The sequence below is a fragment of the Tympanuchus pallidicinctus genome, unplaced genomic scaffold (assembly GCF_026119805.1).
Source record: "Tympanuchus pallidicinctus isolate F22 unplaced genomic scaffold, pur_lepc_1.0 scaffold15, whole genome shotgun sequence".
NCBI lineage: Eukaryota > Metazoa > Chordata > Aves > Galliformes > Phasianidae > Tympanuchus > Tympanuchus pallidicinctus.
Window position 1 is genome coordinate 19,431,616 of NW_026294669.1, and position 22,853 is coordinate 19,454,468.

The 22,853-nt window shown below is 43.9% G+C and overlaps 1 protein-coding gene across 3 annotated transcripts in view; it reads left to right on the plus strand.

Moving 5' to 3' along the window:
* Window positions 1–16,539: 16,539 nt before the first annotated feature.
* The window catches only part of ITGA6 (integrin subunit alpha 6), a 40,156-nt gene continuing 33,842 nt past the window's right edge, over window positions 16,540–22,853 (plus strand). For 2 of the 3 annotated variants that reach the window (XM_052674630.1, XM_052674631.1), the window contains exon 1: window positions 16,541–16,781. In XM_052674630.1, the coding sequence (XP_052530590.1) occupies window positions 16,621–16,781 (161 nt within the window). In that variant the 5' untranslated portion in view covers window positions 16,541–16,620. Of the gene's footprint in view, window positions 16,782–22,853 lie in introns of all 3 variants that reach the window. The other variant, XM_052674632.1, reaches the window with a different exon arrangement.

The window sequence follows — 22,853 nt, forward strand, 5'->3', positions numbered from 1 at the left end:
CTGCATGGCTACGGACTTTGCTTTTACTGCTGCTTGCCATAGGGTGAGTAATTGAATGTTCATTCACATGTAAGCATCCACGTTTCTGGCTGGTCACTATCCGTGTGCTGAAGTCGCCCGAGCACCCATCATGGTGCAGCCATCATGGTGCTGCCTGTGGCCACACAAGAAATGCAGCTATCTTCATCCTTGTCCCAGAATGCCTGCCAGTATTTCCCAGTAGCTGTTGGAAAATATCACTTTATACAAGTTATACTTTCTGCGCTAGCAAAGCTGTGTGCTAGAATCCAAATTCTGCCAAGGTTTTTCTCTATGCTTGTATGGCCAAGTGGCTGTGTGATTTCAGATGCTGCAGCTCCAGTATTTTAAAACTTTACTATAAATAAAATTCTTAGTATGAGAGATGAGTGCAACTTGATGAGTGTTGCATATATGAGGCTGTAGAGAGAGCAGAGTACTTGAAAAGGTCTTAGGCCTGTGGAAAAGCAATGACTAGGGGCTTTGTGGTGTATTGTGGTACCAGTAGGTGCTGAAGCTGCTTTAGTTTTTCTGCTTTGACTCAATTTCTGCTATATTTTCCTCAGAGTTTTCTCTGCTGCTCCAAGGCCTGTATCTGCTTTGCTCATGGTGCAGAGTTGTGTAGATGGACAAACAGACCTGGAATTAGCTGTTAAATCTAGTAGTGAGGACAAAGTAATAAAGATGTGGTAAGGTTGCTGTGGGGGTGGGAGTAGGTTGTGTGTGAGATACCCTTGGGAGGTTAGGAAAACTTTGGCAGACATTTCCATCGTATTCTTGATTTCTGCAAAAAGCAGGTTGTGTCTGCTAAGACTCTGCTCTTGGAGATCTGGTGATTTCTGAGAAGAGAGACCAGAGAAGTGGCTCAGCTTCTTTCAAATGCTTCTGGCTCACTGCCTCTGGATGTCATGTTGGACATCCCACCACATCATTCCTGCAACATATGTTTCCTGCCAGTGATATTTCTGTCCTTGTAGACTAAGGCACTCCTCAGAGGCTATTCAGCTTGTGGAAGAGCCCATAAATATCCTGCTAATGCCATGGAAGGAGGAGGGAGTGACTTTATGGCCAGAACATGATTTTAGATTCAAGACATGTCCCTTTCTGCAGAGCAGGGGAGTGCTGGCTGCCGAAAGTGAATTCATCAGCATCAAAAGTGGATGAAAGGATGGAGAATGCTGACTTTTTTGCATCTTTATTTGGGGAGGAGGGAAAAACAAATGTTGACAACTGTTTCAGGCAGTTATCTTGAGTGAATGACGCAGCGTTTTGGTATGCAGGAAACAACTGCTTCCAATCGACAGTTTTTGGCACTTGAAAGGAAACAAGGCAACTCCAAACTCTCTAAGCAGTGAAACAATTACAAAGGGTCGGTGTTTTCTTTCTAATAGTTTTAAAGAGTTTCTCTTGTACCGAAAGATACAGTCCTTTGGTTTACAAGGTCCCATACATTAGCTGCATGTTTAGGGCATCTCTAGTATGCAGGTTCTTGCAGCTGAACTGCTGTGTCTATGCAAACCCCTGCTGACCTCAGAGGTGGTGTGGGTAAACTCAGACAGGAAGCCTGCTGTCTTGTGCTTTGTAAGTCAGCAGGCCAGGAACTCTTCCTGGAACAGAAAATGGTCAGCCGATATTGGCTATAAAGCCATATTTGTTCAGTTGGTTTGACAGACAGGTACAAAAAAAGAGGTGTTTTAGTATGTCTGGTACTACTCGATAACTCCCTTTTTGAGTTACACGAATGCTTGAGCAGCAACCAATTCACCCCATTAAATCCTCAGACTGCCTAACTCTGCACCTTCATGTGGCTGTATGATCTAGTTGTTAAACCAGTAGGAACTGTACGCCTAGATTGAGAGCTCCTATGCTGCCACTGGCGGCTGGGTGGGCAGCCGGATACAGCCTCCTGTTTGGGCTTTCAGAGCAGCCCAAGCAGAGGCATTGGGTTTCACTCCTGTATGCATTAATGGCCAGCTGGTGCTGTGCAGCCCTGCGTGCCTTTCCCACCTGTCAGCACAGCAGCTGTGGGATCTCGACGGCAGCAGCGGGTTCCTTCCCGCTGCCCGGCTGCTGTAGCTGGGGGGGTCAGGAGCAGCTGTTTCTGTATGAAGACTGCCCTTGCTCCTTACCCACAGGCAGGGCCTCCAGCAGTGGGAAGGTGGGAACTGAGAAACAGCCTGTCTTAATTGAGCTTGATTTCTTAGGCCTCCAGGCTGCTGGGTCTGGTCTGGTCTGGTCTGAACTGCTCTCCTTTCCTATAGCCCCCGCTCCCACGATGACTTTGCTGGCTGTGAAGTTGCTCTCTGGACTGGTTCCTGTCCTCCTGCTCCTATCCTGTCCTCTGTGCCTTACAAGGTTTGCAGCAAACAGCTGCAGTGCTGGCAGACCTGGAGGTGCCCCCCTCACATCTCATGCCAGGGCAAGAGCAGAATATTGATATTCTGGTTTTCCTGTGTGCTATTCTGTTTGGAGGAAGAGGCACATACTGGGTGTCTGAATCAAAGGCATAGGCTGGGTGAGGCCAGCAACATGCTGTTGGTATGTGCTAACAGTGCCAAGGTGAGGGCGGAGAGGAAAATGTGGGTGCTACTTGGGGGCTTCTGTACCTGCAACCATGCAGAGCAGTCCCTACTCAGCTCCCTAGGTCTGGCCTGTCTATGGCAAGTTCTTGAGTGGCTGCAGGAGGGTCCCTGGCCTGACTCCGTTGCCCCCAGAGGCATAGGTGAGGGGAAAAAACTGAGTGAAAGAAGGAAAAACAAGAGCTGGAGGTCCCCTTTTGTAAGGAGTGTTTGTGCAGGACGTGAAGGAGGCTTCTCATGAGAGACAGGGCATGGCTTGGTGTAAGTGAGGTGAAAACACCTGGCAGCCCTGCTGTTTTCTCAATTTGCTGTGAGAAAGAGCAGTGTGGGAACCTCCTACTGACTGAGAGTAGGAGTGCTGGCTGTAAGCCCGCTCTGACTGGAGGAGCATGGGAAAGGAGTGGCTGCATGTTATCTTCTATGTTCTCCAAAGTGCCAGTTAGTGCCACGAAGTTGTTCTTTATCTGTCCCACTTCAATGTATTTCATGGGTTTTCTTAGCTATGCCTGGGGAGTGTTCCTTTTTCAAGCATATTTATGCACAGATCTGAGGCTGTCTGTGTGTTTTACATGGGCTGGTGGGGATTGGTGTATTTTGTTTACCTTGTCTTCAATTTTCAGAGTCTTAAATAAGTTTAAGGATAAACAGAACTGAGATAACTACGGTGCATTAAAATTACTTTCTGGAGGGTGAAAAAAGATGTGTAACTTAAGCAATTTGTTGACCCAGCAAATATCTATGGATTTCTGAGAAACCCTTCGGTGGTGACCGAGAAATCTGGGACTGCTACTCTGATACTTCTAGGACTAAAATGCAGAATGAAATAGAAACAAGTATTGCAAGCTTTTACAATATGTGCAAGGAAAATTTTTAAAAGCCTTTTCATGCTGCTGTTTGAGATTGCTAGAAACAAAGTCCCTGTGTGCTGCCTTAAGAATGGCACAGTCCCACTTTGCTGGAGATGATCTTTGTTGGACACTTAAAGGCAAATTTTTTTGTCACTTTCAATGGGTTTGTGATCATGAGTATCTCCTTGCATGCTGAAGGCTGTGACAAATTCTACTGAATAATTTCAGTTTACTTTTCTTTGATTTTCTAGCACAGAATAGATACGTTCTCAAATGGTACTGTAGCATAGCAACTTCTCATTCAAACTGGGAATTACAGGGAAAGTGGGTTGAAAATTGTGCCATAATGGGTTTCTTTTCTTGGTAAACTATAGAGCTCTCCTTTTCACATTGTGCTTCAGTTAAATCTTCAGGGGTGCTGTTCTCTTGGTTTCGTTTAGTGAGTTTTTTAAATTAGATCACTGAAATGCCATATCCTTCACAAGACTACTGCACATTCTCCACATATTTTCATTCAAAACTTGCCAATGTTCTCTAAGTCAGATGGGGGTGGGGGCTCATAATGATGAAACAAATCTTTCTTTCTGTTAATTCTTTTAATGGATCACATGATAGGGCTCAGAAATCAGACAAATCATGAGGTTATTTCTGCAATGCATGTGAAATTCAAAGCTTATGAAAGTGCCTAATAGCTAACATAGTAGAATAGAAATATTGTAGAACTAAAGCCACATGTATCATTCTGAAACTATGGTTTCAGTCTCATTCCTTTATATAAAATTGGCTAAGGTTAAGTAGAAATTGAAAGCAATATTAGGCAGTAAATAAAGATGGTAAAACTTGCAAAGTATCTGCAACTACCACCTCAAAAGCTAAGTTACCAAAGCAGTGAGAAGTAAATCAGGGCAATATGCAGAAAAACACTTGTCCTCCCATGAAGAGTAAGACTGTAGATACAAAACTGTCTGTGCATTTTAACATGCCCATAAGCAAAGCTCTAGTATGTCAAATACATCAGGAAAAAAGGCTATTGCTGCTTGTCTTGAAGCTTGTTCTTTTGAGTAAATTCTTTCTGCGGATCATGATGGGGCATGTTATGTGGGGGGAAGAAATTCTTTTTCAGTGTATTGTAGTCTCCTCTGCAGAGGTGGGAAGTTCCTAAGGTGCCACCAGCGTCACCAGGCATGCAAACCAGAAGCTTCTGCCTGCTGCAGCTCTTAGTTGAAGTGGACTTGGTTTAATGCATGTTATGGTGTGGTGCTGCAGAGAACATGAATTGGCACCGCAGGAGTTAGGTGGAGACTGGCAGCAATTTCTTTTCTGGTGTCTAGGTCATCACCATGCTGAGGAAGGGTATTACATAGTATCTGGGATTATGGATCACTGCTCTTGGTCTTTCTTCTAAGGTCTGGCTTCCCAGTGCAATCTTGCACTGGGCTGGAAAAACTTGAGCAGGCAAACGTCTGCTGCTTTTTGTCACAGAAATATACAAGTATAGATAGGAGTTGTTCCAGTATGTCTAAAATACTGTCATCTCTTAGCACTAGCTAAATTTTTATTATTGTTATTCCTAAATTAAGGGGGTCATGCTTGATCTCTACAAGCTAAAACTGGTTTGAATTCACATTTTTACTATATCAGTATGTTTGTGTTTTTAAGTTGTTAGGATTAGTTAAGCAACGGTATAAGATTAATGCTGCATGATGGATTCCAAGGAGAAAATATGCCTTTGGGAAGCAAACTAAAGGGACTAGAAGGCTTTGGTCAAAGGGTCAGTTTTTGACTCTTAGTCCTGTGAGGGAAATCTTAATCTAACTTCAGATGCTTCTCTCTAAAGGTGAGGCACAACTGTATGTTTTCTGCATTGTTATATATTCTGCTAAGAAGATGCATTGGAAACCAAGCATGAGATGAGATCCATATTATTCAACATATCTAATTATTTCTCTGCAAAGTACATTTTGGAATATGTTGTCTAAAGTCAATTGTCAGGCATCCATGGGCCTCGTTGAGGATTCTGCATCCTAATCATGTTTTAAATTACAAAGTGAGTAAATTCCTATATTTAGCAGCTGAATAGGCCCTCTGTTTTACACATATTCATTCATATGCCTAATTATATTCCAATGATTACTTTCTTTAATATTATTGGAAGCACTCATGTTAACAAAGTGCATGTTCAGCAACAGGGCTTAGATTCCTGCTAAATTGCTTTTGTGCAATTGTGTAAATGTGCTTTTCTTCCCAACTATTCTCTCATTATTACAGCTAAATAACATGGATGAGTAGAAAACAATAGTCAAGGAGTAAAGTTATACAACAAGAGTCATGTAAGTTCCTGCTTTATACAGGAGGAAGAGGAAGGGAAGGGAAAGAAGGGGAGAGAAATCTACCTGCTGGTTCAAAAACAGTGCTGTCACTGTTGGTTTAATTCTTTCCAAATTAACCTCTTTCTGATAAATACAAAGTACCCTTATATTCTGTCCTAGCTCATCCTGTGATTAGTAGATCAGCAGTTAGTAAGACAGTGTTGCCTAGATAACAATGGACTGAAATGCTAATGGCTAAATGCCTTTTTGTGCAATGAAATATTCGTCTAGTCTTAAACACAGCACAGGTGTAGAGCTCTACTTGTTGATATAGAGGTTAACAAGCCTGCATGAGAACCCTCTTTTGTGGTGACAGTGGTTGATCTATTGGAAGGTTAATGCTCAACCAGGAGCATCTGTAGCAGTGTATGTAGTTCCTAAGTATGATAATAGGGAACTGCAGAGAATTTTATAGCTGTGAATGTGCATTCATATAAATAACACCTGAGGTTATGTGTCTCTAATGAAGGCATGTAGAGACAAGGGCAGCACTTAGGTGTTGGCTTACTGTAGTTGTGCAGCTTTCTAAACATATAAGATTCATATATCTTTTTCTTAAAATATCTTACAGCTGCTTTTCTTGAGGTGCTTTTTGAATAAGGAAGAAACAAGTGCACAGCAATAGTCCAAATGCTCATGAAATAGCAGATGAGAAGTCGGTAACAATAAAACTGAACAATAAAATAATATTGAGGATTCAAAAACTGGTGTTGCTTCATGGTGATGTCATTGATGAAAATGAACAGGGGCCCAAGGAAATTAATGGGATAAAGGTTCCTGCTTTCAAACAATTTTGATGGTGTCAGTCGAATTGTAAGAGCAAGGCAGTTGCCATCAGCACCCTGCTTCAAAAGAGAAGGTGCATTTGGCATTATTTATACTAAGAAGGCATACAGCCTGGCTGGTAATTTGGGGCATGATGTTGCTGGGGAGAAGATATTAGCAACCTTCTGAAGGGCAGACGTGACTTCTGGGTTCATAATGTGTCTCTTCCTGAGGTCACAACTTGATAAGACTAAGGCTCAGGAAGGGATAGCAACTTGCAGCTCTTAGGCTCCGGCTTGGCAATTGTTTGTGTTCCAACAGTGTGTAAGTGCGTAATTATGAGTATGAAAGTGTGGATTCTTGTGTTTGTGTTCTTCCTGTTTGCCCAGAGCATTGTAAGTTTGTACAATATTAGCTGGATTTACTATTCTTGAGAGAATGGAAGGAGTGCGTGTATGAAATTGCTGAGCTCCCTGAAGTGGAGTTTTAACTGTCACTTGTGTTATCATGGTACCAGAGGTATAAAAGTGCTCAAGTCTGGGAATGGTTTGAAATAGGTTGATCAGGTGAATTACAGAAATTAAGCTGGCTTCAAGGTCACAACAGGATAGGGTTAGCAATTAGATCAGTGTTGGGGAACACATGAAAAATACAGTGCTTGCTAAGGGGCCATCGTACTGCTTGGAATCATTTCAAGCAGACAATAAGCCTGTAGGTTCAAAGATGAGTCAAGATCTTAGCCTTGCTATGGTGAGCTTGTTGTTATGTCAGTATTCAGCAGCAGTCACAAAGGGAATTCAAAAATGAGGAATTGTGAATGGAATACCATACTAAACAGAGCGCATGATTACTGCTATAAACCTCTTCTATGCTGCATCTTGGAAAGTGTGTGGTGTTCTGATGGTTCTGTCTCAGAAAGAAATAGAGTAAAATAATTGAAGCACAGAAAACGCCACAAGTGTTTGGGGACATACAGTGATCTCTATTTGAGAAACTGATTTGACAAGAACCGTTCTGTGTGAAAACGTGATTGAGAAGGCATGTGACAAAACTTTTAAAATGATGAATAAGACCACTAGGGAATATTCATTCACTTGTGATCTTATAATATACTGGGCAGTATGTTATAAAAGAGAAGGAGAGATAATGAGAGGATGGTGCAAGAAAGGTTGTAAAATAAATAAAATAAAAAATCTCTCTTTCTCCTTCTCTCCTCACTGCTCCCTCTTTCTCCTCTCTCCACCTCTCCCTCTCTCTCAAATTTATTGTGGAGGATGTGTGTGGACATGTATTCCAGTCTTGATCTACTAATCACAGGGAAAATCACACTGCACCTTTGTTGAGACTTGTCTCGCAAGATACTAAAAGCTGCTGTTGACTAACTAATAACAATGAGAAGAACAAAAGCAGATTTGGCTAGTTGATAACCTCAAGCTAAGTAGGGCAAAAACACTCTTAGTGCTGAGAATGGAAAGTCTGATGTTTTATGATGCCAGAATAACAGAGGCTTGATAGCAAAATGTCATTGAAAACATTTATTTTACTATTTCTATGAAAAGCTATTAAGAAGAACTGAAATCTCTTTTGAAAGTGTCTTATGGCTGTTCTACAGTGATGTCTTACTAGAGGTGTTTATTCCTGTTGAATATATTTCCTCTGTGTCCTGCTGATATATCTCTTAGCTTATGTTGATCTGACAGAATAAGGTTTTCAGTCTTCAAGAGTTTCTGTTCCATTACCTCACTGTTGTTACAGCATTATAATATTATTGCAAACAGCTCTCCAGCAGCAATCCCATAACACCACTGGCATAGCCCAGTCTGGCTGCATTTTGGAGCTCAGGAGCTATGAGTCACAATGTTTAGACTTCTGGCTTTTGCAGTGTTTGAAAATATGTCTCTTGCAAGTGCTCTGCTGCAAGCACTTCAGTGTGGGTCTATGGGATGCTCAGGTGTACATAGTGTGCAGGAATTGAGATGTTCCAGAAAGGATGAGGAAGCTTTGGGTATAGTAATAGGTCAGGAAATGGGGCAGAGGCTGTGGCAGCTGTCTTGCTCTCATGCTGTCTGGGGCACACCAGCAACCTGCAGTTGCCTGTATGTTCCTGTGCTCCTTGTGCAAAAGCACCTTTGGCCAGTGGAATAGTTATTTCAGTGCTTTGTGTGATGTTATCCGCAAAAGATGAAAGAGTTCAAATACTTTATAAATCAAGTGTATGTTAAGATAACTCTCCCAGTGGACTGTGGCATGCCACTTTTTCTGCTTTGTACTTCAAATAGCAACAGGCTACATGGAGACAGCGAGCAGGACCTGGTAGTTAAAGGTAGCAGATCGCTTGAAGATCATTTGCGTGCAACAGTAATTACAAAATGGAACACGTGTGCTGAAACATGAATACACAGCATTCCATATCATAAATAAAAAGATACCACTGAAATTGAAGTAAAGCACGAATGTCTTCTCTTACAGTGGAAATGAAATAGGAAATGAAATGCACCTTCTACTCATGGAGGAGTTGCAGAACTGCTGCTAAGCAATGAGGTGACCTCATAAGGAAGGAAGACCATGTAGTGTAGTGGCACAAATTTCAAATGTATGTCAGCTTTTCATATCTACAGTAGAGTATTTTTATCTTCATATTTCACAATGTTTTGGCTTCCGTGTACAGCCAATATACCTACACATCTGCATTTCTTAACTGACTTAAATATTAATTTCTGCTCTTATCCATACCTGGTTCTGCACGCAGATGACTGGTTATACAGGCCTGTGAACTGACCATCTCCAGCAATAGCTTCTTTTCTGACATCAAGCAGACTGTTGAATGATACAAACTTTTCCACCTATGGTTGGTACCCTGGTTCTTTCCTCCCAGAGCAGCTGTCATGTTGGCATCCTGAGGCTGAAAAATAGACTTGGTGCACAGCCTTGGGAACACAGGATCCGAGGGCTTGCAATCAGTGCTGACAGGCACAGGCTTGCTTGTACCACTGCATGGTGATTGCCCTGCCATGTACAACTGGTCAGCAAGTACTTGTAGCATATGCTGATTGCTATTTATTGTCTGCAGGACGTGCATCTGCACTTGTTTTTTTAGCAGCTGCACACCTGGTGGATCTGGTGGTTGTAGTTACCCAAATACAGACAGATCAGTTACTACTTCCAACAGTGGTCAGTCAGCTGCAGGGCTGACAGTGAAGGGCCTGAAAACTGCAGTTTGCAGTGCAACATAGCAGACTGCTGAGCCCTTCAAATATAATGTGAAAACAAAGTGGTGTTGAAAAAAAAAATCCTTCTGTTCCAAACTCTTACTCATTGATAAGTAGAGCAATAACCCATAAGGCACTGCAAGGCTTCCTGAAGATGAGGAGATGGAATATCTTGAGGGGGCATTACAGTGTTTGCTTACAATATAATGTTGGGTAATGCCAGTCGAGTGTGCATATCTTCTGGTGCCTCAGCTCAGGTACCAGATAGCTGTGCAAAATAGAACTTGTTGGTTTTCAGATTTATTCCAACATGAGGCAGAGGAAGGAGAATCCAGAAATGGGGTCTGGTTTGGGGTTCTGCTGCAGCTTTCCTCTCTGACACTGCGTCACTCTCTTGTCATTAAGTAGATTGTAAAATGGAGATTATAATACTGCTATACCTCATGATAGTGGAATGAAAGTGCTTTGAGATGGTCCTTTTTTGTTCGGCACAAAAAGCACATAATTACTGCTGAATAATTGCATTTTGCTTGGTTAATGTGAAGAACAAATCCACAGTAAAATGGGTCAGTGTATATCTATTTGCAGTCAAGTGTCAAATAATCATGCCTTGATCTAACTGCCAGTTAGGTTGCAGAATTACCTAAAAGTGGACCGTGACTTTGGAGATGCTGTTATATTTTAAAAAGAGTTTGGCAATAGCAACTGATGCATGTACTTAACTGAATGTGGCCAAAAATTCAAAGAAATCAATATGATTTTATGCTGAAAAATGTTTTTGTGGTATGTACCAAAATCTCACGCCCACAAATAAAGCTATCTGTGTTATGTGAGAAGTCCCAGGAACAGCCCAAGTGAAATTGGGGAGAACCCCCCTCTGTAGCATCTTCCCTTCCTCAGCCGTTTGTGAGCACTCATGCATGGAATGAACTATGCTGCATTTCTATGCTTTGTTTTCTTTGAGACTGCTGCTGTTAGAAGCATGTAAACAAACAGGCAGAGAACTCCCACTGCCCTGCATGGGGACAGTTAATTGCAGGGTAGGAAAATGTGTAGTTACTACACATTTACATCTTAGAGTGGTTCCTCTTACCATATAAACCTGGGTTTGTTTAAGTGAGATTGCCATTGGGAAGTTCAAAAACTGATTTTTAGAACTCGAAAATTTCATGTGGAAAAATTAGTCTGGAGATATTGACCAAGAAAATGATCTGAAAACAAGCATCACAGGAGTTACTGTATAGGAATTTGGAATTGTGTTTGTGCCATAATTTAGAAGAATAGGGAGAAAAAATAGTGAGAAAATGAAGTATGTAAAGATTTACTGAATACCATGTGTTTGAAACCTTTTCAATATGACAAACTTTTGTGCTGGCATACTTAATGACCTGCCCTTCCTCCTTGGCCCCGATTTTAGTTGTTTGCAGCAAACAACCAAATCACCCGACACTAGTGAAACCAACACAGCAGCTCCCATCAGACCCTTCACAAAACTGATTAGACTTGCAATTTACTTGCTCAGCCTGCCTGGTCATGGCTGTGTCATGCACTCAGTTCTTTCTCTGAATAAGTTGAGAATTACTGAGGAACTTCTTTTTTTTTTTTTTTTTTTTTTTTTTTTTTTGATGAGTACATCTGTTGTGTTTATTCAAACATGAAGTTGGTCCTGATTAACTCCATGTGAGCACTCATTTTGGAATAAAACTACTTTTTTCTTAAGCTTAACAGCTTCTGTTTAATTATTAAACAGTGATGTTAGTTGGACATTGCTGTATATGCTGACAATTCTCAGTTCTTTGGATGCATGCATTTAGTAGTTGGATAAAGAACTGGCATTTAGAAAAAAAACTCTTGATAACAGATTTCCTTGATTATTTTTTTTTTCCTAATTTCTTAATTTGTTGGACTAAATGAGGAAGAATGTGAAAGTATCTGATAGTTTTTGCATGTAATAAAAAGTACACGGCAGGTAGATTGGCACTTAGGTTAAAGAATCCTTTGTTTCTGTTTAATAATGTGAAGCTCTGGAAGCAGACGGGCGCTTTGCTCAGCAGGAAGCTCAGGAGAACTACAGCATGTTCTGGGCTCACACAAGTGCTTCTCGCACCCAAGTAAAGCAGGGAGACAGAACAGCTTGATTGTCATTCAGTCAGTAGCCCAAATCCTGACGAGATTCACACACTTCATTTTTGGGCTTTCTCTTCAGCCTTTGCGTGATTTAAATTTGTATTAGTGAGGGTGTTACAAGTGAGACTTAAGGTAATCAAAGATGGAATTTGTTATGTATTGATTTAGAAGACTAAGACTAATACAAACTAGAAACTGTTCAGAGAAGTATTTTACAGTGGTGATCCAAAGAAAGTAAAAACACAAAACAAAAACAAAGACCACAAAAGAAAGTATTACAAGATGATGGTGCTTAGCTCTAGCGTGTCCAGTTTGTTCTTCAGAATGTTAATCTAAAGAGGAAAGTGAATATATTTGTTAGATTTTATTTAAAATGAAGTGAGATTACTTTTTAGTAAGGAAAGTAGAGGCTGCTGGCTCCTGCCTTGACCAGAGAAGCAGCCTTTGCTGGCTTTGCCTCCAGGGCTCTGGAAGCTGCGTTGGGACATGTCTGGAACAGCTCCTGCTGAATCAGTGGTGGGCAGTTGGCTTGGCATGTGAATAAGGTGGCTGTATAACCACAACTGCAGAACTGTTAGAGCTGGTGGATATAAAAAAAACTCCAATTTTTGTTAGGGAGCAAAGATTTCTTATTAACCTTAACTGATGTGATTCAGCATTTTACAAATTTATTATTTTCCATGGTTCTTATCGATCACGGAAACCTGTGTGCAAACTGCCTGTGCCTGGCCCCCCAGGTGGCTGCCTTCTCAGCTGGGTCTAATCCAGAACCATGGATGTCTGCAGGTGTATATAAGTGTGGTCTGCAGCCAGGAGCTGCTTCCACCAGTTTGTGGCAGGGGGTCCCAGCACCGCTGCATCAGTACAGCAGGAGAGGTAGAGATGTGGAGCAGATTCCTCCAGTGACAATTCATGGTCTGGTGTTTTGCAGACATTGCACAGGGCTGGGCCCTGTGTGCGCAGCCCATTGCAGCTCTTGGAGGTAAGTGCTGCCAAGGCTGTGGGGAGCTGTGCTATGGGGGATGGCTGTGAGCTCTTTAGTCAGTCTGTGTGAGCTAGAAGAACACATGCTTTGTCCGAAGCAGTGGACTTTTTTTTTGTTGTTGTTGTTGTTTTCTTGATGGAGTTAAAACATGTCCCATGAGGACTTAACTTTCTTCTCTAGTTCCTGGGGACAGTTTCCAGGAAGGTCCTATGAATTCTATGTTTCTAAATCTTCCCCTTTCCTCCTCAAAGGGGTCTATGCTCTGTATAAAAAGGTCTAAGCTTAGGCTACCTTCCAGTGCTAGATAAGATACCCCCAGTATGTGACCAGCAAATTAGAATACAGGAATATGTCTCAATGACTGTGGTTTTGTGCCTCAGTTACCAGTAATTTTGAAGAAACATCTTTAATTCCTTCCCTAGCAATCCAAACTATGGTGTCTAGGTGACACCTGTCACCAGCATTCTCCGATCTCTGCCTAGTTACGTGCTGAAGGTTCCTCCTGGAATGCTTACAGAGATGTTTACACTCCAAACAGCCTGGGCTGGTCATTCTGAAACTGCCGAAGGAATGCACCTGACAGCTGGGGTGGGTGAAAAACTATTCTCTTCTAAAAAGCTTAAAGACCTGCTGTGTAACATGGGTTGCAGTGTCAGCCAAACTTCTGAATCTGGACAGAAATTTTTTCTGTCAGCTAAACTGTATTGGTATATTGCCTATAAGTATAATGTTAAAAGTATGACAGTAAATGCTGAAAGTCTGACTTAATGACTTAATAAGTGTGAAATATATCTAATTCTAAACAATTTATCTGCAGAGGCAAAGTTCTTACTTTTGCAAACGTATGCAATGGCAGAATTGTCAGTTTCAGGCTCTGAACAGAAAAAAATAAGTTGTAAAAACTAACACCTTAATCAGGAACTGAAGTTACCTGTTTTTTGTTTTTTTTTTTTTTTTTTAAGAGCTTTTTAAGAATCTTTCTGAAAAGGTGGTAAAAGAGATTGAGACAATTTTCATTTAGTTACAAATGATATTCAAGACTGATTCTTATGATTCATAACAAGGAGTGTGTCAATGTAACTACTCAAACTCTCTGGTTTCTTGACTGCTGTAACTTTGTTTCTATTACACTGAGCAGTTTATCTCCTGCACTGCTGTTTGCTCATTCTATAACCTCCTCTTTGATGCAGACCTGTAGTGGCTGTGAGGATACACTAGTGTGAATAACCCAGCAGCTTGGCTGCGTAAACATTCAACTGCTTGCTGTAGATGGTGGGATGTGTCCTTTCAGTAACAATGTGGAGGAAGGAGTGGTTCTGCGCTGTGTGCACTGCGTTTTAGCAGGAGCCATCCAGAAGGTTGGTGCAGGCTAATAGCTCTTACAGTTAGTTTCAGCTTTGGAACTGAAACAACTTTGTAGTGTGAAAGGTGTAAGTGTTTAATGATGAAATGTGAAGGGGTTGTTTGCCTATCTTGGCTTTTTGGGACCATCCAATGTGCTGCGTTAAGGCTGCACAGCTGAGCACCGCAAGTTCTATGTTTTGCTGTGCATGGTAAGTTTTGCTAATATAAATGATAGAAGTTCAGAAATGCAAAGCATTGTTCCTTGCCCTCCCCTTAGGGAAAGCCTAAAACATCTTGCCAAGCTGCAGCTTTTCCATCTCACCTCTTCTATTTTCCAGATTTTTATTTATTTCTTTTTAATCCTTTGTAATTAATTGTGCAGTTGTATGCAGGAGGAAATCATTGCTGGCACAAAGGCTTGCTCAATACATGGACACAGCAGGTGAACGCTTCTGACTGAGTACCAGCATGCCAGTAATAGGCAGCCAGCTTGAACTAGGCTATGGCAAAGTATTTGTGATTAAAAAGAAACTCTGCTTTGATCTGGCCACCACCTTTCTTAGAGCTGCCAAGTTATGCATAGCAGAGGAGCTGCTTAACTCACTGCTGTAGCTAGCGTTGGTGCCCCCTTACCTGTAGGTGGTGCAGAAGAGGAATTGCTGAGGTATGTGAGAGTTATTGATAACCCACAGTGTGTGGGGTTTTTGGAGGAAGAGTGAAAGAAGGAAATGGGATTTTTTGTTTCAGACTTTCATTACCCTTTCCTCACATGTAACATGTTATAATAGTACAAAATGACAAGAGACCATCCAAACTGTTTGTGCAGTCCATTCTTGTTCCTGCCGTGGTTGTTTGAGACAGTCTTTAGTGTAACCATGTGCTGCCTCTGGAGAGTAGAACTGTTTTCCCTCAGTGAAGTCTGTAGGTAACGAAGCAGAGCAACGTGCCCAGGCAGTGCTGGTGGGGAGAGGGAGCTCCTGCCAGAATTGTTCACGTGGTGTGTGGTGGTGCACGGGATGGCAGCGCTTTGTGACTCCTAACAGCACGAGTATTACTGAACGAGTAACTATAGCTACTGCACTAGTGTCAAGAGGATACACACTTAAGTGGTCCTGAAGGGCATGCTGCTCAGATCTCGGTACAGACATCAACAGCATTTAAAAAGACTTGTTTTCAGATCTTTGCTAATGTCTGTGAAATGCACGGATTGCAGTAAGCCTGCTTTGTAGTAATTAGTCAGAGACCTTCCTTCTGTGTGCCTGCAGCTAAACCTGGAGCAGTGCTTCTGCCACAGCTGTGACTGCACAGTGATGGGATGTGGGATTAAGGCTGTGAGTGAAGCACCAGGAGCCTGCAGAGACGGTTCCTGTTAGCAGTAACTATCTGACTGAACAGCATGTTTTGTTTGCATGTCAGATGCACATTTCTGGTGTGTTTTCTGCTCTTTTGATCCTAATTTTGATTTTATTTTGGTCCTGAGCCAAAGACTTGTCTATACACGGAGTTACACTACAGTAATTACTCTGCAGAAAGTAGATGGATTAACTCCGAGGGAGCGCAGCATTGTTCCAGCAGAAATTATTTGGAATACCAACGTGTAAGAGCACAATTGCTCTTTTATTCTTTTTGCTTTATCCCTCTTTTCTGGAACCTTGTGTGTGAAGAGAAGCTCTTCTGTTCCTGTCTCAGATACCGCTGGAAAACGAGCATTGTGCTGCTGTTGGCATTTGCCAGGTGTTAAAGTCCTTTGATGGCTCCCCTAAGGCACGGCCCTGAGCCGCGCCTGGGTTACAGACCGACTCCTGTGTGCAGGGCTGTGCTAAGGTATGCTCACAGCTCCACTTTCCAGTTAGGGGTGAGAGCAGGAGGGAAAATATTGTTTTCAAACGAAGTGTACGGATAAGAAATCTGTTTTAAGGATAAGAAATGCTGTGAAGGAACGAGTGTGCTGTCTGAAGAATCTCCGAGGAGCGCGGACCTCCCTAACGTATGTGACAGGGGAGCGCACGAGTGCGGCGCGTTCCGGCAAGGTGCGACGCACGCGGCCGCCGTGGGGGCACGGCGCCGAGCCTTCCCCGGACCGCCGCCGCTCCCGCACCGTGCTCGGGTTCCGCGGCTGCCCGCCCGCCGGCAGGCTTTTCTGCGTTCAAAGCGCGGGGCCGGGGCGCGGCGAGCCGTGCTTCCTGCAGGGCGGCGCCCCGCACCCGACCGACATTTTGCGCCGCCCCCGCTGCAGCGGCGCGAGGCGCGAGCGCCGCTCGGGGGGCCGGGCCGCCCGCGGGGAGGAGGGCGGGGCGGGGAACGGCACGGCGCGGTGAGACGGGCGCGGAGGGAGCGGCGGCGCTGGGCGGCAGGTTCTCGTGCCGGCCGGAGCAGATGGCGGCCGCGCTCCTCCTCTACCTGCCCCTGCTGCCGGGGCTGGTCGGCGCCTTCAACCTGGATGCGGAGAACGTGATCGGCCGGCGCGGGGAGCCGGGCAGCCTCTTCGGTTTCTCGCTGGCCATGCACCGGCAGCTGCAGCCGCAGGAGAAACGGCTGTAAGTGCCGCCGGGCCCCGTCCCGGGCCCTCCTTCCGCCGCCGGGGCCGCCCCTGGTGGCGCGGCGCGTCCGGGCTATCACCTGCCAGCGGGGGGCGGCGGGGAGGGCGGCACCTGCCGCGGGGCGCTGGGAGGCGGCGAGGCGCCTGCCGCCGGGACTCGCGGGAGCCCGGGGCGGAACGGGGACGAACGAGCGGCGCCCCAGGCGGGAGGCTTCCGCGCCTGAGCTGCCGGCGGCCGTCCGCGGCAGTCGGCGCCGCCGGGCGGTGGGATCCCGCGGCCGTGCTCCCCGAGCCGGCGCTCCGCGGGCGCGTCCGGGCGCTCGAAGGGTCTCGTCCCGCCCGTGCTGCTGGGCGGTCGTGCGCGGGGTGGCGTGGGGAATACTGGGATGGTTGGCGGGACGTAGGAGGGGGAGAGGAGTTGCCTTCCCTGCGTCGTGAGAGCGAAGGAAAGTCCTCTATGTGTCCTGAGGAGGGCTGGCTGGGGCTCCGTGCCCCAGCATTTCTCAATGGCTACACCTGAGCAGTCACTTGCCCCGCCGGTACTTGCTGTGCAGAGTGCATCTCCTGTAAGGCACTGTTATGAAGCAAATGTCTCTGAACATTTAGCTTTAACGTAAGGGAAGGTGAATCTGCGGTCTGGATAGAGAGTGCGGGAAAATGACTCTGGGCAGCAATCATATCCACAATAAAGTTAGCTGGTAAACTTAGTTAAAAGCTATTTGGACTGGCATCGTTCAGACTTGTGTTTTGTGTGATTTAATAGGAGTTATAATGTGTAAAGGAGCATGAAGGACAGTTTCCACCTTCTGACTGGTACTCAGGGACCCAAACGTAAATCAAGACTGAAACACAGCTCTGCGAGTTACTTCCCAGAGGCCCTTATCTTAATTCTTGCCAGCATTACGCGTGCGCTGGTCTCGTTTAGTTCTGCTATGAATGCGGTGTCTGAAGCTTGTTAGTTTGCCATTGTGTTATCAAATGCTGATAGAATGAGTGTGTCAGAACATATGGAGACAGAAGGCTAATTAACAGAAGTCACAGTGTTGGAGCTAGTCTGCAGTGTTTGACTGGAATGCCTCAGGGATGATGAGCATGAAAGTTGTGCTTTGTGTGCAGGCAGTCTGAGATGGGCAGAGTCAGATGCTGCTGGGGTTGGCAAGGCGTGCTGAATCTCGGCCTTCTTGAATAGCAGGGGTCTTGGTAGAGACAAAACCTCCGTAGAGAAACTGTTTTGTGGTGAGGCGTGGTTCTAAGCATGTGATGTTTTGGTTGGTTTCTAAAATCTTTGCATGAGTTTTAGCGTAAAGAATTGGGTTGCTACCCAAGGAAGCTGCTTGGAAAACCCATGTTTGGTTCGTTTGTGTAGGATGGGCATATAATGGTTGTTTTGAGCAACGTTTTTGTCTGTTGATGTGCTGAAATGTAATTGTCTTTCACAGAGGCTAAGGTATGCTAAGCTCACTTTGTTATGCCTGGAATTGGTGGAATTGCAGTGGAGCAAAGGCTACCAGGTTAGACTATATCTTTGTAAATGCTCAGATAAAAATGAGCAACATCAATATTAAGCGACTCATTCTGGCACATTCAGTGGATGTCAGTTTGTAGATAGTTTGGCTGTTTGTAGGTGGAGCAGATTGTCTGCTGTCCAGGTAACTAGTGAAAGTGAGAGGTGAAGGAATGGAGATTGCATTGAGGTCTGGTACTGGGAGACATGTCTGGTCCCTGCATGCTGCTCATCACTCACAGCAGCAGGAGCTTCGTGTTGGTCTGCAGGGTGCAGTGCCTCCATTCCCAGCTGTGTGTTGGTTTGTCCTAGCTCTACTGCAGAAGTGTTTTTATATCAAGTTCTCTCTTGTGACAGATAGAAGTAATTATTTCATCCCATCTTCTTCGTTAGGTGCTACCTTTAAAACTCAGTTATGGTTAGTCAGTTGTTACCAAAATACACAAACCCTATGTCACCAGTGGAACTTGATGCTTGGATTCTTATCTCAAAGAGAACCTTTACCCCAAAATCCTCCACCAACCCCTGCCACTCCACACAGCTTTATGATGTTATAATGCAGTTACAACTGTTGTATGCAAGATCATTAAGTCCTTGAGAAAACAAATGAGAAATGGTGAAATATGTGAGTTCTGTGGAAGAGATGTTTTAGTCTGTAAAACAAGCTACAGATCCTTGGTTTTTCCTCTCAGCTCACTTTAAGTGATTCTTAAATGATTTGCTTTCTCTTCTGCCTCGGCTAGATAATTTCCATGTTAAGCATTATGAAATGCCTTGGTAAGAAGGGGAGTGGGAAATGTCTTTAAGTGTGACACGTGAAGGTACAGCTGAAGTAACCTGCTTTTAAACATGGTGTTTACCTTTGGTCACTTTTTTCCTAGTTACGGAAGATTGCAGCTTACATATTACCTTTGAATGGCAACTACTTTGTTTGTCAATGTTAGATACTAATGCTGTGTTTGCTAATTGGTAATTACTTAACTCCTAATGGCACAGGTAGGTGACTGTTCAAGAAATGTGTTAAATTTATTTGTAAAGGGTACTTTATAGAAGGCTGGGGGCTGGTAACAACTTTCTGTTATTCTATGTGAGTATTTTCAAGTGAGAGAAGTTTGAGAGATGAAGAGGAGACACAATAACTGAAAGTGGACTGCTAAAGGCTTGTGGGTGTGAAAGAGCTGAATGCAGTCTTAATATGCGTTGGGGAAGCATTACTGTTACTGTCAGATGGACTGAGGGCTGCCTGCCTGGATTTCTGTGTGCAGTTCTGGTCCATTGTCAAGCACAGTGAATCAGGAGCAGAAAACCTTAATGGAGTTCTCAGGGAGCTGGGCTGCTTGCCCTGCGTGAGGTTGGTCTGCTCTTCGTCTGTCAGTGTGACAAAGGTATGGGAGCTGTGCTTCTGAGAGGTGGTGGAGGTACAACAGCCGTGACTTGGGGCTGCATAGCTATTGGAGTTAAAGTTTCATTAGTTTGCAATGGAGAATGCAGGGGTCTGTAGCTGAATGTAGGTGGTATGTTAGCTTCTTCATGCTGTATGCTGTTATTAGAAATGTTATTAGCTGCTTAGTACTAATTTGCTCATAGTTTTATTTATAACATATGTATACACACTGATATTTTATATGATGAGATATACATGTGCACACAACATGTGAGATGGTCCTTTTCAGAATGGTTTAAGCTGATCTCTTGAATCAGAATACAAGTCCTAAGAACATCTACATTTGCTTATAATTTGCAGTCAATTCTGGTATTACTTTTAACACAGAAATGAAGCTGAATTTATGTAGGCTTCTTATTGCTTAAGGCAAAAAAAAGGATGAGACTATGGCAACATTCAGGATCTCCTCTTCAGAAGAAAAGCAGTGGGTAGGTGTTTTGTGCCAAGTCTGTGCTGCCCATTCGGAACTGTAAAGCCTAAAAGATTGCTTACTGGAATTTTTACTTGTGACAGGTTCTGCTGATACTGCATATCTCTGCTGTGAGCCATTCTATCAATATAAAACAGAGTTGCCTTTGGTCAGCAGGCTGCTGACATTGCTGTACTGCTGCTGTAGTGCATCCTCAGTGGCATTTAGCCAGTATTTCTGCGTTGTCAGAGGGCCTGTGCTCACTGCTCTAGCAACAGAGGAGGGCTGGACTGTGATCATCTGCATTGGAAACTATAAATTTCTGCTTGCAGAGCTGTTACTAAATAATTCAAAGTTCAGGTGGGCTGAATTCATAGCAGCGTGTGTTTGCATTTTCAGGATTTAAAGACCTTAACAATGCTCATCTTTTAGAGCTTCTATCAATGCAAAAAAAAAAAAAAAAAAAAAAAAAAAAAATTGGCTTGCTATCAAGTGTCCTTGTTTTCTTACCATGTCCTTGCTGTCAAAAATCCTGAGGATTTTTGTTTGGATGTGTTCCTGTTTTTGTCTGTGAAAGCTGTTCTTGGATAACCCATTCAACATGCTCCATTACTTTGTGATAGTAAAACCGTTTCATGTCATCAAGATGGACGTCCTGTGGGAAAAGTCAGGATCAAGTGAAGTTGGGAAGGAGGAGGGAGAACTTAAAGTTCCCCTGCAGTAGTAAGGGCAAGATTTTAAAAGAGATATATTGTACTTATACAATGCCTAAAAGAAACAAGGAGATAATTTTGCTGCTTACGTTACATAAGGGGCAAGAAAGTGGAATTGAGTCACAGAATCACAGAATGGTCTGGGTTGGAAGAGGCCGTAAAGACCATCCAGCTCCAAGCCCCACTAGAGCAGGCTGCTGTAGGTGGAATAAAACAGCAGAAAGTTTGTCCTTCTCCTGTGCTAAGTTTGAGTTAGTCTGTGTTACCTCTGGCAGAAATACAGCTGACAGGTTTTGTGTTCAGGTTTACAAATATTGGAGACTGTAGCATAGTTGTCAGTATCTGACTCCCGTTCCTGCAGGTGAAAAAGAAGAGGTCATTATCTTCAATTCATTTTTTGTATTCCACACAGGACCAGAGAAGAACGATGTGCTCAGTTCTGCCGAATCTTGCTGAGGGAAGGAGGGTGAAGTTAGCATTGACCTGGGGCACACCAGAAAGCTGCACTGGTTTATCTGCTGTGTCAATGTAGGAAAAGAGCAGTGCTTTAGGTGCATGGACTTGCTTTTTTTTTTTTTTTTGCCTTACACCAGATGTATTTCAGTTTGGTTTAAATTCACTATAAGCTTGGTTTTATAAATAACAGAAATAAGACTTCTGACAGTCTTTTCAGCTCAGGAGCTCCAGGCCAGCCCCTGCCTGCCCGGCACAGCTGCCTAGGGAGCATATTGGCCTGGCCGGGGGAGTTCTTCGTTGCAGTGACAAAACACATTTCTGAACAGCAAAAGTGAGCTTGTTGCGAGCTGTGTCTGCAGCTCCTGGTTTCTGGTCACAGCATGTTTGTGTTTGTTTGTTGGCTTCCTGTTGTCACCAGGGTGTGCTGCAGGTGGAGCTGTGCCAGCATGGGGTGCGTGAGGGACATGTGTTCAGGTGGCTGCACTGGTGTGTCTGCTCCCAGGCGCAGGCCATGCAGTAACGGCGAGCTTCTGGGAGGACAGCTTTGGGCAGTTCTGCAAAGGCTGTGCCAGGAGGACACACTGCAGCACAGTCCTTTGCTGTTGGCTGTGTGCGCTGCAGGCTCGGCCTCGCAAAGTGGTGCTGGGCATTCCAGGTGCTGATAGCACAGAGTTGAGCCTCCTGCGTGGGGACAGCAGGCCTCAGCCTCAGTCCTCCCACCCCTGGAAGTTGTTTGTCAAGAGGTCGCATAGCTCTTGGGGAAGAGTAACCTTTTTTTTTTTCTTTTTCTTTTTTTTTATGATCACCTGGAGGTGCTCAACAATCGTACACTTGCAATGTTATTAAGCATTAGTTAAATGGTAATTCATTGCTGCACTAGCAGAAGCCTTCCGTGAGTGAGAACTCTAGCACAGAGCTTTGATCTGTACTGATGCTAAGTGGTTCAGTTCAGACTGCAGCTTTGAGGAACTGCCTACCTTGTCGGCTTCAGTGAAAGGCCCTTATGTTGTTATGCTCTTACTGCTAGGTGCACGTACCTGATGTGGCTCCTAGCTTGAGGTTTGTGTCTGTGCTGAGCCTGATCAGTGTATCAGTTTGTAATGTAAGAGGTATCATCTCTTTGGCTTGGGCATTAAAATGCGTGGGATAGACGTTATGCAGGCTTAGAAGTACTTTGGCTTATGCTTTCTTGTTTTTGCATGTCTCCATAAATGTGAATGGTATTTGAGGAGGCACAACTCTCTCCTTAGACTGTGCATTTGGAAAGAGAAGAGTGTTTTGTGTTAAATGCAGCCCTGCCAAGCCCTTGCAAGAACATTAAAATAGAAGTAATGGCTAAATTACCCGAAATTGCTTTAAGTTCTTCTGGTCCAAGTCTGTTGTATTTATTCTTTCTCAAAGGATTGAATATATACCAGGTAGTTCTTATTAAATAATACCATGTTATAAATCAGTCCTGACAGACACAGTATATGCTGGCCCAGAGAGCTCTGTTGCTGCTGTAGTCTGCTGAGGTATCTGACACATCTCAGGAACAAGAGGAA